This window comes from Ranitomeya imitator, chromosome 1 (assembly GCF_032444005.1).
Source record: "Ranitomeya imitator isolate aRanImi1 chromosome 1, aRanImi1.pri, whole genome shotgun sequence".
Classification (NCBI taxonomy): domain Eukaryota; kingdom Metazoa; phylum Chordata; class Amphibia; order Anura; family Dendrobatidae; genus Ranitomeya; species Ranitomeya imitator.
In genome coordinates this window covers 1,219,007,561-1,219,026,188 of record NC_091282.1, presented here as the reverse complement: position 1 = coordinate 1,219,026,188, position 18,628 = coordinate 1,219,007,561, and the positions used below count along the sequence as shown (strand labels likewise).

At 43.7% G+C, this 18,628-nt stretch overlaps 1 protein-coding gene across 1 annotated transcript in view; it reads right to left on the bottom strand.

The window, feature by feature from the left end:
• Positions 1–18,628, bottom strand: part of LOC138657336 (uncharacterized) — an 80,461-nt gene that overhangs the window by 25,597 nt on the left and 36,236 nt on the right. The window contains exon 3 of the mRNA XM_069745073.1: positions 8,216–9,068. Within this exon, the coding sequence (XP_069601174.1) occupies positions 8,216–9,068 (853 nt within the window). The remainder of the gene's footprint in view (positions 1–8,215; positions 9,069–18,628) is intronic.

The following is an 18,628-nucleotide window of genomic DNA, read 5'->3' as shown; positions in this document are numbered from 1 at the left end:
ACCAGCACACAGCCGCCCCAGAAATGGTGCATCTGTAAGATGCACCAATTCCGAAACTTAGCCTCTCACTTCCCACTGCCCTGTAGTGGTGGCATATGAGGTAATAGTTGGGGGTTGATGCCAACTTTGAATTGTAAGGTGACATCAAGCTGGCTTAGTAATGGAGAGGCGTCAATAAGATACCTATCCATTACTAATCCTATACTTGTGAAAGGGTTAAATATAGAGACAGCAAGAAAAAAGTATTTCAATGAAATAAAACACAACACAGTTTGGCCATCTTTATTGTTCTGCCAATCCATGCAATGCCCTCTATCTTCTGCAAAAAAAAGAAAAACTAATAAACCAACACAAATACTCCCTGGCCCGACGCAGTCCATTTAACCCCTTTACCCCCAAGGGTGGTTTGCACTTTATGGACCGGGCAAATTTTTACAATTCTGACCACTGTCCTTTTATGAGGTTATAACTCTGGAACGCTTCAACGGATCCCAGTGATTCTGACATTGTTTTCTCGTGACATATTGTACTTCATGATTGTGGTAAAATTTATTTGATATTACCTGCGTTTATTTGTGAAAAAATGGAAATTTGGCAAAAATTTTGAAAATTTCGCAATTTTCCAACTTTGAATTTTTATGCAATTAAATCACAGAGATATGTCACACAAAATACTTAAGAAGTAACATTTCCCACATGTCTACTTTACATCAGCACAATTTTGGAACCAAAAGCTAACATATTAAACACCTTCTTCTCCACGGTATTCACGGTGGAAAATGAAATGCTAGGTGAAATCCCAAGAAACAATGAAAAGAAAGAAGAGGTGCGAAACCGGCTAAATAAGATTAAAATAGATAAATCTCCGGGTCCGGATGGCATACACCCACGAGTACTAAGAGAACTAAGTAATGTAATAGATAAACCATTATTTCTTATTTTTAGTGACTCTATAGCGACAGGGTCTGTTCCGCAGGACTGGCGCATAGCAAATGTGGTGCCAATATTCAAAAAGGGCTCTAAAAGTGAACCTGGAAATTATAGGCCAGTAAGTCTAACCTCTATTGTTGGTAAAATATTTGAAGGGTTTCTGAGGGATGTTATTCTGGATTATCTCAATGAGAATAACTGTTTAACTCCATATCAGCATGGGTTTATGAGAAATCGCTCCTGTCAAACCAATCTAATCAGTTTTTATGAAGAGGTAAGCTATAGGCTGGACCACGGTGAGTCATTGGACGTGGTATATCTCGATTTTTCCAAAGCGTTTGATACCGTGCCGCACAAGAGGTTGGTACACAAAATGAGAATGCTTGGTCTGGGGGAAAATGTGTGTAAATGGGTTAGTAACTGGCTAAGTGATAGAAAGCAGAGGGTGGTTATAAATGGTATAGTCTCTAACTAGGTCGCTGTGACCAGTGGGGTACCGCAGGGGTCAGTATTGGGACCTGTTCTCTTCAACATATTCATTAATGATCTGGTAGAGGGTTTACACAGTAAAATATCGATATTTGCAGATGATGCAAAACTATGTAAAGCAGTTAATACAAGAGAAGATAGTATTCTGCTACAGATGGATCTGGATAAGTTGGAAACTTGGGCTGAAAGGTGGCAGATGAGGTTTAACAATGATAAATGTAAGGTTATACACATGGGAAGAAGGAATCAATATCACCATTACACACTGAATGGGAAACCACTGGGTAAATCTGACAGGGAGAAGGACTTGGGGATCCTAGTTAATGATAAACTTACCTGGAGCAGCCAGTGCCAGGCAGCAGCTGCCAAGGCAAACAAGATCATGGGGTGCATTAAAAGAGGTCTGGATACACATGATGAGAGCATTATACTGCCTCTGTACAAATCCCTAGTTAGACCGCACATGGAGTACTGTGTCCAGTTTTGGGCACCGGTGCTCAGGAAGGATATAATGGAACTAGAGAGAGTACAAAGGAGGGCAACAAAATTAATAAAGGGGATGGGAGAACTACAATACCCAGATAGATTAGCGAAATTAGGATTATTTAGTCTAGAAAAAAGACGACTGAGGGGCGATCTAATAACCATGTATAAGTATATAAGGGGACAATACAAATATCTCGCTGAGGATCTGTTTATACCAAGGAAGGTGACGGGCACAAGGGGGCATTCTTTGCGTCTGGAGGAGAGAAGGTTTTTCCACCAACATAGAAGAGGATTCTTTACTGTTAGGGCAGTGAGAATCTGGAATTGCTTGCCTGAGGAGGTGGTGATGGCGAACTCAGTCGAGGGGTTCAAGAGAGGCCTGGATGTCTTCCTGGAGCAGAACAATATTGTATCATACAATTATTAGGTTCTGTAGAAGGACGTAGATCTGGGGATTTATTATGATGGAATATAGGCTGAACTGGATGGACAAATGTCTTTTTTCGGCCTTACTAACTATGTTACTATGTTACTATGTTACTATGTTAGGGAGTTATAAGGGTTAAAAGTTGACCAGCAATTTCTCATTTTTCCAACACCATTTTATTTTAGGGACCACATCTCATTTGAAGTCATTTTGAGGGGTCTATATGATAGAAAATACCCAAGTGTGACACCATTCTAAAAACTGCACCCCTCAAGGTGCTCAAAACCACATTCAAGAAGTTTATTAACCCTTTAGGTGTTTCACAGGAATTTTTGGAATGTTTAAATAAAAATTAACATTTAACTTTTTTTCACAAAAAATTTACTTCAGCTCCAATTTGTTTTATTTTACCAAGGGTAACAGGAGAAAATGGACCCCAAACTTTGTTTTACAATTTGTCCTGAGTACGACGATACCACATATGTGGGGGTAAACCACTGTTTGGGTGCATGACAGAGCTCGGAAGCGAAGGAGCGCCATTTGACTTTTCAATGCAAAATTGACAGGATTTGAGATGGGACGCCATGTTGCCTTTGGATGTGCCTAAACATTGAAACCCCCCCACAAGTGACACCATTTTGGAAAGTAGACCCCCTAAGGAACTTATCAAGAGGTGTGTGGTGAGCACTTTGACCCACCAAGTGCTTTACAGAAGTTTATAATGCAGAACCGTAAAAATAAAAAATCATTTTTTTTTCACAAAAATTATATTTTCGCCCCCAATTTTTTATTTTCCCAAGGGTAGGAGAAGAAATTAGACCCCAAAAGTTGTTGTACAATTTGTCCTGAGTACGCTGATACCCCATATGTGGGGGTAAACCACTGTTTGGGCGCATGGGAGAGCTCAGAAGGGAAGGAGCGCCATTTGACTTTTCAATGCAAAATTGACAGGAATTGAGATGGGACGCCATGTTGCGTTTGGAGAGCCACTGATGTGCCTAAACATTGAAACCCCCCACAAGTGACACCATTTTGGAAAGTAGACCCCCTAAGGAACTTATCTAGATGTGTGGTGAGCACTTTAACCCACCAAGGGCTTCACAGAAGTTTATAATGCAGAGCTGTAAAAATAAAACAAAAATCTTTTCCCACAAAAATTATTTTTTAGCCCCCAGTTTTGTATTTTTCCGAGGGTAACAGGAGAAATTGGACCCCAAAAGTTGTTGTCCAATTTGTCCTGAGTGCGCTGATACCCCATATGTGGGGGGGAACCACTGTTTGGGCACATGGGAGGGCTCGGAAGGGAAGGAGCGCCATTTGGAATGCAGACTTAGATGGAATGGTCTGCAGGTGTCACATTGCGTTTATAGAGCTCCTAATGTACCTAAACAGTAGAAACCCCCCACAAGTGACCCCATATTGGAAACTAGACCCCACAAGGAATTTATCTAGATGTGTTGTGAGAACTTTGAACCCCCAAGTGTTTCACTACAGTTTATAACGCAGAGCCGTGAAAATAAAAAATCTTTTTTTTCCCAACAAAAAATATTTTTTAGCCCCTAGTTTTGTATTTTCCCAAGGGTAACAGGAGAAATTGGACCTCAAAACTTGTTGTCCAATTTGTCCTGAGTATGCTGATACCCCATATGTTGGGGTAAACCCCTGTTTGGGCACACAGGAGGGCTTGGAAGGGAAGGAGCACTGTTTTACTTTTTCAACGCAGAACTGGCTGGAATTGAGATCGGACGCCATGTCGTGTTTGGAGAGCCCCTGATGTGCCTAAACAGTGGAAACCCCCCAATTATAACTGAAACCCTAATCCAAACACACCCCTAACCCTAATCCCAACAGTAACCCTAACCACACCCCTAACCCTGACACACCCCTAACCCTAATCCCAACCCTATTCCCAACCGTAAATGTAATCCAAACCCTACCCCTAACTTTAGCCCCAACTCTAACTGTAGCCCCAACCCTAACCCTAGCCCTAACCCTAGCCCTAACCCTAGCCCTAACCCTAACCCTAACCCTAGCCCTAACCCTAACCCTAACCCTAACCCTAGCCCTAACCCTAGCCCTAACCCTAATGGGAAAATGGAAATAAATACCTTTTTTAATTTTTTGATTTTTCCCTAACTAAGGGGGGGATGAAGGGGGGTTTGATTTACTTTTATAGCGGGTTATTTAGCGGATTTTTATGATTGGCAGCCGTCACACACTGAAAGACGCTTTTTATTGCAAAAAATATTTTTTGCGTTACCACATTTTGAGAGCTATAATTTTTCCATATTTGAGTCCAGAGTCATGTGAAGTCTTGTTTTTTGCGGGACGAGTTGACGTTTTTATTGGTAACATTATCGGGCATGTGACATTTTTTGATCGCTTTTTATTCCGATTTTTGTGAGGCAGAATGACCAAAAACCAGCTATTCATGAATTTCTTTTGGGGGAGGCGTTTATAACGTTCCGCGTTTGGTAAAATGGATAAAGCAGTTTTATTCTTCGGGTCAGTACGATTACAGCGATACCTCATCTATGTCATTTTTTTATGTTTTGGCGCTTTTATACGATAAAAACTATTTTATAGAAAAAATAATTATTTTTGCATCGCTTTATTCTGAGGACTATAACTTTTTAATTTTTTTGCTGATGATGCTGTATGGTGGCTCATTTTTTGCGGGACAAGATCACGCTTTCAGCGGTACCATGATTATTTATATGTGTCTTTTTGATCGCGTGTTATTCCACTTTTTGTTTGGCAGTATGATAATAAAGCGTTTTTTGCCTCGTTTTTTTTTTTTCTTATGGTGTTTACTGAAGGGGTTAACTAGTGGGACAGTTTTATAGGTTGGGTCGCTACGTACGCAGCAATACTAAATATGTGTACTTTTATTGTTTGTTTTTTTATTTAGATAAAGAAATGTATTTATGGGAATAATATTTTCTTTTTCTTTATTTAGGATTTTTTTTTTTTTTTATTTACACTTGTGGAAATTTTTTTTTTACTTTTTTACTTTGTCCCAGGGGGGAACATCACAGATCGCTGATCTGACAGTTTGCACAGCACTCTGTCAGATCAGCGATCTGACTTACAGCGCTGCAGGCTCTGAGCAGGCACTTGGTAAGCCACCTCCCTCCCCGCAGGACCCGGATGCCGTGGCCATCTTGGATTCGGGCCTGCTACAGGGAGGGAGGTAAGGAGACCCTTGCAGGAACGCGATCACATCGCGTTGCTGCGGGGGTCTCAGGGAAGCCCGCAGGAAGCCCCCTCCCTGCGCGATGCTTCCCCTTACCGCCGGCACACCGCGATCATGTTTGATCGCGATGTGCCGGGGGTTATTGTGCCGGGGGTTGTCCGTGACCGCTCCTGGCACATAGCGCCGGATGTCAGCTGCGATATGCAGCTGACACCCGGCCGCAATCGGCCGCGCTCCCCCTGTGAGCGCGGCTGATCGCCCTGGACGTACTATTCCATCCTTGGGAATTTAGGCCCACCCCACATAGACGGAATAGTACGTCCAATGACAGAAAGGGGTTAATAACAAGTGTCCCACAACGATATTCCCTGTATAGCTGTCACATCAGGACTTGTGACAGCTCTACAGGGCCTCCAGTGACACACTGACAGGAGACAATGGCTCCTGCAGTGTTATCATTGAGGGTTCAATGGCCTCTCACTTTACGGCACTGCTGCATGAGAACTTTCCCACGCAGCAGTGCTGCAAGAAACAGTATGAACTCTGCACTCACAGCGGTGGAGGGATACAGTGTGGAAGGATACCTTCCGTCATTGTATTACTGGAGCCCCTGGAGAGCGGTCGCATCTGCCAATGTGACAGCTCTCCAAGCGAGATCATCATGGTACACTCGTTATTAAATGGATTACATCGGTGTTATGATACAGTGGTCTAGGAGCAACATGGAACGAGCTCTGAAGGAAGTGGGAAAAGTACTGACCGCAGTCCCTAAGCTCAACACAACACTAGAAGTAGCCGTGGAATGCTCCTAACTCTCCCTAGGCACCTCGTCACAGCCTGAGAGCTAACTACCCCTAAAGAAAGAAGTAGGAACGCTATCTTGCCTTAGAGAAAATCCCCAAAGGATAGATTAGCCCCCCACAAATAATGACTGTGAGTGGAGAGGGAAAAGACAAACACAGAATGAAACCAGGATGAGCACAGGAGGCCAGTATAGCTAAATAGATAGGACAGGATGGAATACTGTGCGGTCAGTATAAAACACTACAAAAATCCACGCAGAGTTTACAAAAAATCTCCACACCTGACTAAAGGTGTGGAGGGCAAATCTGCCTCCCCTCCCAGAGCTTCCAGCAAGACAGAATTAATTCACACTGATAAGCTGGACAAACATAGAAAGCAAAGAATGGATAAGTCCACAATCTATGGACAGAAAAGAGCAAGCAAAAACTTAGCTTTGCTGAACTGGTCAGGATAACAGGGAAATCCAAAGAGATGTGAATCCAACCAGGAACCATTTACAAGTGGCCCTGGCTGAAGGACAGAGGCAGGCATAAATAGCCGAGCAGAAAAGACGATCAGTGGAAGCAGCTGAAGACAGCTAACTCCAAGGAGCAGCCATACCACTGGAAACAACAAGAGGGAGCCCAAGAGCAGAACTCACAAAAGTGCCACTTACAACCACCGGAGGGAGCCCAAGAGCGGAATTCACAACACATCGGATCAGGGAGTATATGGTGGTTTTTTGTTTTTTTTGTTTTTTACAGGTGATTGAGGGCTTTGGGGATTAGGCGATTGGTGAGTATATACTGTATGTTGTATGTACTGTATATCTATATGTATGTACTGTATATGTGTGTGTGTTTTTGGTTTTTTTTTACACTTGAACACAGTAGCCGGATGATGGGACTACTCCTGTCCCATCATTGGCTAGCTGTCACTGTAGCAGGCATAGCCGGATGGGACTAGTAGTCCCATCGGAAGATGCTTGCTTACATACAGACCCGCACACACACACAGACACACACAGCCCCGCAGACCCCCGCAGACACACACAGATACACATAAACACCCACACACAGACACGCACATCTTCTCCACACAGTCTCCGCCCACATACACAGTCTCCACCCACACTCCACCCACACACTCTCCCCCCTCCCGATCTGCAGCGTTTCTCGCAGGCACATCCGCAGCAAATCCGCAGATCTTTTTTTAAACCTGCGGTTTTCCTGCGGATTGGCCTGACTCAATATAAGTCAATGGGTGCAGAAACGCTGCAGATCCGCAAAAAGAATTGACATGCTGCGGAAAATAAAATGCGGCAAATCAATTCTCAATTTCCCACTGCAGACAGCGTTAAGGCATCGTTCACTTTACCCTCATTTCTCTATGCTCCTTCAATTCAAGCCGACGACCAGAACTATCGCTGACAAAGGCTGCCAGCATCAGCACCAATAAATAGCCACCCAAAAATCAAAGAGAGGCAGGAGAGGTTAACCCCGCCATGACTAGACCGGAGAAGGGAAGGCAGAAAGTAAACCCCAGCCTGGATCATGTCAGCCAGTACAGAAGTTCTCTGGTAGATGCCCATGTAGTTGAAGGGAAAGTTTGCACCATTATTACAGAGGGGTCATATGTCTAGAGTGAGGGGCACAGAGTAAAAGAAGCAGCGTCATTTGGAGGAGCTTTATTCTTGTTGATGTGGCTAGAATTTAGGAAAATCAGATCTCTGGTGTTACATCCAGTTGAAGTCCATCCATGCCTATCTCGATGTAAGACCAGTCCATGGAGTAATAGAGGTCCCTCACGTGACGTTGCCCTGGATTGCCTGGTTACATTTCTGAATGACCACGATCCATGAACACTGGTGTTGTCACCTCTGGCAGACACATTGGCATACTCACGCGAAGGTATGGTTCAGAGCGGTGCTGCTCTTCCGATTATTGTAGATTCTCTCCTCTATCACTTCTGCACTCTCTGAAGATCGTTTTCCGCGTTCAGGTAGGAATTGAAAGGTAATAATGCTGCTGATTGTCTTGTCTTTTGCCAATGAGAGGAAAGGAAAAATGATATAATCGTATCCTAAATAGTCGGCATTGTCTATATATGAACCATCTTCTGATATGAACCCGCTGTACATGTTTCCATTATCTTTTTGTACACACATCAGTTTTCCTTCAGGACAAAAGGCCATAAAATAGCTCAGCTTTAGCCAACCGGATCCTCCAGCCATTATGGTTGTCTTATTCCACTCCGAGAACTCTTGTTTTGTTGATGGTGGCTTTGCTTTTATAATACTGTCTGCCTTGGTCACTGCGTACAGGTCCCCACCTGGATGAAAGAGCAAGGCTTCACATTGATCCCAGCCCTTGGTCCCGATCTCCCTGGACTGCTCATAGAGCCAGGGCACATTTTCATTGTCCGGCTGTGGACCTCTGTGGAGCTCTCCACCATGGGTTGTGCAGTACAATTCTCCATTCGGATGAAAGAACATACGTTTAATCTTGTACCATTCACTTTTTCCAACTCTTTTGGCCACAGAAAACCAATCAACACCTTCCTTAGAAGGCATTGGCCCTCTGTAGAGGTCATCTCCACTGACACAGAACAGTTCTCCGCCTGGACTGCAGAGCACATGGCTGGCTTTGCTCAGGTCTCCCACAAGCTTCGCTCTATCATAATAGCTTCCTAGATGTCTTTTTGGTGCCAGAGCAATTCGAATGGTGCTATACTTATCGATGGTCAGTAGCAGAACATCTAGAAAATAAAGAGATCAAATATTAAGTGATATGTTTTTATTTCTCAGGACTCAGAACGGCTAGAAAGGAAGTGGCTGTGGCTGCTTGTAGCACTAACATTGGCAGAAGCGGAGTAGTGCTGGCTCCGCGGTGAGAAAAGAGGGGTTTTCGGGTCAGATATGAGCCCAATAGGACACTTGTAATCCGACTAGAGGCAGACTGCGCTGCTGCTCTTCCCGCTTTTTGTGGTTCTCATATTCTTACATGATGTGATGGGTGATTTTTTTTACATTACTTTGTGCGTGTTATTCACTTACTTGGAATTATCGGTGTTGTTTGAGATGTTTATATATTAAACCTCGTCCAGTAATACTTTGTTAATTCTCATATTTTTTTATTCCAACTCCCTCAACAAATGCTGATGGAATTACATACTGTATATAAATGGTAAAGAATTACTCTATAGTCACAGAAAACATGAAGCATCAAGGAATATTGGCGTACAGATACAGCAAGTCCAGGCTGGACAGACCGCCGGGTGATACACTGTGCCACATACACTATTCTGGAATGACCTGTGTGGTCACATTATTAGGCCTACCCTTCTATATTTTTATTTCAATTTATCTTTATATTTAATTCTCATTTCCCACTCAAAAAAATGAATAGATTTACAAACAAAAATGGTATAGTAGTCTGTGTTATCTTATCTAACACATGGGGCTGTCATTTTAACTGGTTTAGTGAAGTATTTAAATTTGTTGACTTTTGTAACTTTCTCAAAATTCATAGCCAAAGTGATTCACTTTCAATCACAGAGTATAGGGAATACATTTCCAGAACCAAGCACAGTAAATAGATAAAGTATAAGAAGTAATGCAACATATACAGCATCAGAACCAACCTCAGTACATTCTACATAAATACAGCACCTGAACTATACTCAGTACAAAATACAGAGCAGATAATAAACTTAGTACATGAACATAGAAGCATGAGTAAGTTAAGCAGGCGCTCTAAGGTCTCCTTGGAATATGTCCAACCCCTTTCAATATCTTTTAATATCAAAACAACCTCACCATGGAAATGTATGGTAACCTAGTAGTAACCAACAGCTCATTGAATAACACTGCACTGACAGACAGTAATGACCTGAGTTTGGCAAGAATCCTGCCTTAGCCTTTTCATGATTTTTTGTTGTTTTTTTACATTACTTTGTCCACTGCCACTTTTTTTCCAGTCGTTTTGTAAATCGCTGTAATCAACTCAGAAAGCAAAATGTGGCAGCAGGAACAATTGCCAAATTGGACAATAGGTGTGCAAAAACAGACATGCAGATAAATGTCTACTTTTATTTATATTTACCAGTATAATTTTTTTAATTCAACCTTTTCCTAAAAATAACAAAATGTGAAATTGTAATAGGTACATGACCAAAGAAACCAGAATCTGCAACAGGACAGTGTATCGGTGTGGTGTATATGGATATTAAGCCTTAAGAAGCTTTACCCTCAAAAGTTTTTATCCTCTTAATATATTAAACTGTGGTATGGCTACATATAGTACATATTATATATATATATATATATATATATATATATATATATATATATATATATATATATACAGTTAGGTCCATATATATTTGGACAGAGACAACATTTTTGTAATTTTGGTTATAGACATTACCACAAAGAATTTTAAACAAAACAATTCAGATGCAGTTGAAGTTCAGACTTTCAGCTTTCATTTGAGGGTATCCACATTAAAATTGGATGAAGGGTTTAGGAGTTTCAGCTCCTTAACATGTGCCACCCTTTTTTTAAAGGGACCAAAAGTAATTGGACAGATTCAATCATTTTAAATAAAATGTTCATTTTTAGTACTTGGTTGAAAACCCTTTTTTAGCAATGACTGCCTGAAGTCTTGAACTCATGGACATCACCAGACGCTGTGTTTCCTCCTTTTTGATGCTCTGCCAGGCCTTCACTGCGGTGGTTTTCAGTTGCTGTTTGTTTCTGGGCCTTTCTGTCTGAAGTTTAGTCTTTACCAAGTGAAATGCTGCTCAATTGGGTTGAGATCAGGTGACTGACTTGGCCATTCAAGAATATTCCACTTCTTTGCTTTAATAAACTCCTGGGTTGCTTTGGCTTTATGTTTTGGGTCATTGTCCATCTGTAGTATGAAACGACGACAAATCAGTTTGGCTGCATTTGGCTGGATCTGAGCACACAGTATGGCGGCTCTGAAGACCTCAGAATTCATTCAGCTGCTTCTGTCCTGTGTCACATCATCAATAAACACTAGTGACCCAGTGCCACTGGCAGCCATGCATGCCCGCGCCATCCCACTGCCTCCGCCGTGTTTTACAGATGATGTGGTATGCTTTGGATCATGAGCTGTACCACGCCTTCACCATACTTTTCTCTTTCCATCATTCTGGTAGAGGTTGATCTTGGTTTCATCTGTCCACAGAATGTTCTTCCAGAACTGTGCGGCTTTTTTAGATGTTTTTAGCCTTTTTATTCTTGATGCTTATGAGTGGCTGCACCGTGCAGTGAACCCTCTGTAGTTACTTTCATGCAGTCTTCTCTTTATGGTAGATTTGGATATTGATACGCCGACCTCCTGGAGAGGGTTGTTCACTTGGTCGGCTGTTGTGAAGGGGTTTCTCTTCACCATGGAGATTATTCTGCTATCATCCACCACTGTTGTCTTCCGTGGGCGCCCAGGTCTTTTTGCATTGATGAGTTCACCAGTGCTTTCTTTCTTTCTCAGGATGGACCAAACTGTAGATTTTGCCACTCCTAATATTGCAGCAATTTCTCGGATGGGTTTTTTCTGTTTTCGCAGCTTAAGGAAGGCTTGTTTCACCTGCATGGAGAGCTCCTTTGACCACATGTTTAATTCACAGCAAAACCTTCCAAATGCAGCACCGCACCTCAAATCAACTCCAGGCCTTTTATCTGCTTAATTGAGAATGACATCACGAAGGGATTGCCCACACCTGTCCATGAAATAGCCTTGGAGTCAATTGTCCAATTACTTTTGGTCCCTTTAAAAACAGGGTGGCACATGTTAAGGAGCTGAAACTCCTAAACCCTTCATCCAATTTTAATGTGGATACCCTCAAATGAAAGCTGAAAGTCTGAACTTCAACTGCATCAGAATTGTTTTGATTAAAATTTATTGTGGTAATGTCTCTAACCAAAATTAGAAAAATGTTGTCTCTGTCCAAATATATATGGACCTAACTGTATAATATCGCAAGTTCAAGTCCCCTAAGGGGACTAAAAAACACAGTGAAATTTTTATTAAAAAGTTTTAAAAAAATATGAAAAAACAAACAAACATAGAAGTTCATATAACCTCCCTACTGCTCCTTTTAAAAATGAAGATAATAAAAAAATGAAAAATACACGCGGTATCGCCAGGTCCAGAAAAGTTTGATCTATAAAAAATAATGAACCTAATCGGTAAACACTGTAAACAGAAATAAATTCTGCACTACAAAAAAATTGCTGTAATAAGTGACAAAATTTCAAATCTGTCCCAAAATGCTATCAATAAAAACATTGTTTCACCCCGCCAAAAAATAAACCCACGCACAGGTCCATTGCCAAAAAATGAAAACATTACGGGTTTCGGAACATGGCCACACAATCAAAACAAATGTATTTTCAAAGTTCTGATTTTTTTTTCACCACTAAAATAATAAAATAATTGGACAAGTTTGATATGGCCAGTATCTGTTGAGGAGACTCATATCGCGAGGTCAGTTTTATCACACAATGTCATTCACAAGAACAACTAGTCCCGCAAAAACCAAGTCCTCAAAAGTCTATGTGGACAGAAAAAAAACAAGATATGGCTCTTGGGAGAGAAAGGTGGGGAGGGCCGGATACTGACCACGACCAGAAGGCGCTAACAATGCATCTACATAATGGCATAAAGTGGGATGCAGGCTCTCAGGACTTGACAAGTATTTGGCACTTCATAAGAACAAATGTTACTGGTAATCTGGAAAAAGAATTCCTAGGAACGCCTGTTAACTTATTATCAACCTCTAAACTGGCCACCAATCACCTGACAAACAAGGAAAAACGCTCATCTGGCAAAATTATTTTTAAGGTGTTGAAGGAGGATCTAAATTGATCCTTCACGGTTGACTCAGTGATTTCCAAATTAATCTACAGGGCGTTGCCGGCAACTGAAAATGACCAGACGGAGACGTTTGCCTCTGTATGGGGGATTGAGCAGATCTCTGGGCCCCCGTTTATTGTGTATCACTCTTCATAGTCATAGAAATTATACTTCAACCAATCAGCATAACAACACGCTCACAGTTCTTAACCTAAAAAACTTAACCCATGAGGATACAGACAAAACGGAAACTACAGATATGGTTGTGTCTTTTTGGCATAAAAAAAAAGACATACTAACAGGTGCCTCAGTCTTATGTAGCGATACACCCCCGAGTCCCCTCCCTGGCTCGAGTCAGAACACTCAAGGTCTTTATACCAATTATGAACCATAGCCTAGATGAATAATAGACTTGTGAAAAACAAGATAAAATTACTTCATGGCAGCTGTAACCTTTTACCTAATTAAACAACAGAATTTTTCTTTAAGCAACAAGAAAATGGAGTCAAAAGCACAAAATGGAGAATCTTTCTTAATTTGTTCCTTTCCAAAGGTTACTGAAAAGTCATCATTCTCAAGCCCCATACACATAAGACTGCCAGCAAATCCTGCCAATATCATGTAGACATTGGTGTAATGTGCACAGAGGTGGCCTCAACCCTTCCCCTATCCCTCACTGTGACCATGACCCTAGTATGAACCCTCATTCTAGTCCTAATCTTAGTCCTCAACATAGAATTTATCCTCCTCCAAATCGTAGCTTTAATCCTCATCCATTTAATAATCCTAATCTCAGCCCTAACCCTCTTCACAGATTTAACCTTAGCGCTAAACCTAGTCCAAACCCTAATCTTAGTTCTAACCATAGTTATGAAAAGTATGTAAAAATGAAAAGTTTATAATAATAAATAATAATAATAGTTTATTAAGAATTAGTTCATTATATTATAATGGTTTTAAAAAAAGGGGACACCTTTTTAAACCTTGTCTCTGTGTCCCCTCTCACAAAACTGGAAGTGAGAGAAGAGGCAGAAAATAGTGGTAGGACATGAGGGAGAAAGAATGGGGGAGCTGTGGGGGATATAGAAAGGGGGAGCTGTGGGGGGACATAGAAAGAATGGGGGATCTGTGGGGGGACATAGAAAGAATGGGGGAGCTGTGGGAGGATATAGAAATAATGGGGGAGCTGTGGGAGGATATAGAAAGAATGGGGGATCTGTGGGGGGACATAGAAAGAATGGGGGAGATGTGGGGGGACATAGAAAGGGGGAGCTGTGGGAGGACATAGAAAGAATGGGGGATCTGTGGGAGGACATAGAAAGAATGGGGGATCTGTGGGGGGACATAGAAAGAATGGGAGAGCTGTGGGGGGACATAGAAAGAATGGGGGAGCTGTGGGAGGATATAGAAAGAATGGGAGAGCTTTGGGAGGGCATAGAAAGAATGGGGGATCTGTGGGAGGACATAGAAAGAATGGGGGATCTGTGGGGGGACATAGAAAGAATGGGAGAGCTGTGGGGGGACATAGAAAGAATGGGGGAGCTGTGGGAGGATATAGAAAGAATGGGAGAGCTTTGGGAGGGCATAGAAAGAATGGGGGATCTGTGGGGGGCATAGAAAGAATGGGGGAGCTGTGGGAGAACATAGAAAGAATGGGGGATCTGTGGGGGGACATAGAAAGAATGGGGGAGCTGTGGGGGGACATAGAAAGAATGGGGGAGCTGTGGGAGGATATAGAAAGAATGGGGGATCTGTGGGGGACATAGAAAGAATGGGAGAGCTGTGGGAGGATATAGAAAGAATGGGGGAGCTGTGGGAGGACATAGAAAGAATGGGAGAGCTGTGGGGGGACATAGAAAGAATGGAGGATCTGTGGGAGGATATAGAAAGAATGGGGGAGCTGTGGGAGGACATAGAAAGAATGGGGGATCTGTGGGGGCATAGAAAGAATGGGGGAGCTGTGGGGGACATAGAAAGAATGGGGGATCTGTGGGAGGATATAGAATGGGGGAGCTGTGGGAGGACATAGAAAGTATGGGGGAGCTGTGGGAGGATATAGAAAAAATGGGGGAGCTGTAGGAGGACATAGAAAGATTGGGGGAGCTGTGGGAGGATATAGAAAGAATGGGGGAGCTGTGACGGGACAGAAAGAATGGGGGAGCTGTGGGAGGATATAGAATGGGGGAGCTGTGGGAGGATATAGAAAGAATGGGAGAGCTGTGGGAGGATATAGAAAGAATGGGTGAGCTGTGGGGGGACATAGAAAGAATGGGGGAGCTGTGGGGGAACATAGAAAGAATGGGGGAGCTGTAGGAGGACATAGAAAGAATGGGGGAGCTGTGGGAGGATATAGAAAGAATGGGGAAGCTGTGGAGGGACAGAAAGAATGGGGGAGCTGTGGGGGGATATAGAAAGAATGGGGGAGCTGTAGGAGGATATAGAAAGAATGGGGGATCTATGGGGGGATATAGAAAGAATGGGGGATCTGTGGGGGACATAGAAAGAATGGGGGAGCTGTGGGGAGACATAGAAAGAATGGGGGAACTGTGGGGGGACATAGAAAGAATGGGGGAGCTGTAGGAGGATATAGAAAGAATGGGGGATCTATGGGGGGATATAGAAAGAATGGGGGAGCTGTGGGGGACATAGAAAGAATGGGGGAGCTGTGGGGAGACATAGAAAGAATGGGGGAGCTGTGGGAGGATATAGATAGAATGGGGGAGCTGTGGGAGGATATAGATAGAATGGGGGAGCTGTGGGAGGACATAGAAAGACTGGGGGATCTGTGGAGGGACAGAAAGAATGGGGGAGCTGTGGGGGGACATAGAAATAATGGGGGAGCTGTAGGAGGATATAGAAAGAATGGAGGAGCTGTAGGCGGATATAGAAAGAATGGGGGAGCTGTGGGGGGACATAGAACGAATGGGGGAGCTGTAGGAGGATATAGAAAGAATGTTGGAGCTGTGGGAGGATATAGAAAGAATATGGGAGCTGTGGGGGGACATAGAAAGAATGGGGGAGCTGTAAGAGGACATAGAAAGAATGAGGGAGCTGTGTGGGGACATAGAAGGAATGGGGGAGCTGTGGGGGGACATAGAAAGAATGGGGGAGCTGTGGGAGGACATAGAAAGAATGGGGGAGCTGTAGGAGGATAGAGAAAGAATGGGGGAGCTGTGGGGGGGACATAGAAAGAATGGGGGAGCTGTGGGAGGACATAGAAAGAATGGGGGAGCTGTGGGAGGATATAGAAAGAATGGGGGAGCTGTGGGGGGACATAGAAAGAATGGGAGAGCTGTAGGAGGATATAGAAAGAATGGGGGAGCTGTGGGGGGACATAGAAAGAATGGGGGAGCTGTGGGGGGACATAGAAAGAATGGGGGAGCTGTGGGTGGACATAGAAAGAATGGGGGAGCTGTGGGAGGACATAGATAGAATGGGGGAGCTGTGGGGGGACATAGAAAGATTTGGTAACCTGTGGGAGGACATAGAAAGAATTGGGGGGCTGTGGGAGGACATAGAAAAACTGGGGGAGCTGTAGCAGGATATAAAAATAATGGGGGAGCTGTGGGGGACATAAAAAGAATGGGGGAGCTGTGGGAGACATAGAAAGGGGGAGCTGTGGGGGGACATAGAAAGAACGGGGGAGCTGTGGGGGGACATAGAAAGAATGGGGGAGCTGTGGGAGGATATAGAAAGAATGGTTGATCTGTGGGGGACATAGAAAGAATGGGGGAGCTGTGGGAGGACATAGAAAGAATGGGGGAGCTGTGGGAGGACATAGAAAGAATGGGGGAACTGTGGGGGGACATAGAAAGAATGGGGAGCTCTGGGGGGACATAGAAAGAATGGGGGAGCTGTGGGGGGACATAGAAAGACTGGGGGAGCTGTGGGAGGATATAGAAAGAATGGGGGAGCTGTGGGGGACATAGAAAGAATGGGGGAGCTGTGGGGGACATAGAAAGGGGGAGCTGTGGGGGGACATAGAAAGAATGGGGGAGCTGTGGGGGGACATAGAAAGAATGGGGGAGCTGTGGGGGGACATAGAAAGAATGGGGGAGCTGTAGGAGGACATAGAAAGAATGGGGGAGCTGTGGGAGGATATAGAAAGAATGGGGGACCTGGAGCAGAACAATATTGTAACATACAATTATTAGGTTCTGTAGAAGGACATAGGTCTGGGGATTTATTATGATGGAATATAGGCTGAACTGGATGGACAAATGTCTTTTTTCGGCCTTACTAACTATGTTACTATGTTAGCTGTGGAGGGACATAGAAAGATTGGTGGAGCTGTGGGAGGATATAGAAAGAATGGTGGAGCTGTGGGGGGACATAGGAAGAATGGGGTAGCTTTGGGAGGACATAGAAAGAATGTGGGAGCTGTGGGGGACATAGAAAGAATGGGGGAGCTGTGGGGGACATAGAAAGAATGGGGGAGCTATGGGGGACATAGAAAGAATGGGGGAGCTGTGGGGGGACATAGACAGAATGGGGGAGCTGTGGGGGACATAGAAAGAATGGGGGAGCTGTGGAGGGACATAGAAAGAATGGGTGAGCTGTGGGAGGATATGGAAAGAATGGGGGATCTATGGGGGGACATAGAAAGAATGTGGGAGCTGTGGGAGGATATAGAAAGAATGGGGGAGCTGTGGGAGGATATAGAAAGAATGGGGGAGCTGTGGGGGAACATAGAAAGAATGCAGGATCTGTGGAGGGACATAGAAAGAATGGGGAGCTGTGGGGGGACATAGAAAGAATGGGGAGCTGTGGGGGGACAAAGAAGGAATGGGGGAGCTGTGGGAGGACATAGAAAGAATGGGGGAGCTGTGGGAGGACTTAGAAAGAATGGGGGAGCTGTGAGAGGACATAGAAAGAATGGGGGATCTATGGGGGGACATAGAAAGAATAAGGGAGCTGTGGGAGGATATAGAAAGACTGGGGGAGCTGTGGGAGGATAAAGAAAGAATGGTGGAGCTGTGGGGGGACATAGAAAGAATGCGGGAGCTGTGGGGGGACATAGAAAGAATGAGGGAGCTGTGGGGGGACATAGAAAGAATGGGGGAGCTGTGGAGGGACAAAGATAGAATGGGGGAGCTGTGGGAGGATATAGTGTTGTGAATTCAGCTTTTGGGCTCCCTCCGGTGGTTGTAGAGGGTAATGCAGTTGTGCCTGGACTGCAGGAGTGGACAGGTGTATCTACTAATTGCAAAACTGACTGGGGTATATAGCTTTGCAGGATCCTTTAGTCAGTGCCAGTTGTCCATTGTTCTGGAAGGATTCACTTCCCTGCTGGTCTCTCCAGTTTGCTGTGCTTTTCTACAAAGATAAGTCCTGGCTTGATTTTTGCTGTCCACCTGCGGTGGACCTTATAGTTCTGTGCATTTTCATGTTTTTGTCTTGTCCAGCTTAGTCTGTGAAGGATTTTTTGCAGCCTAG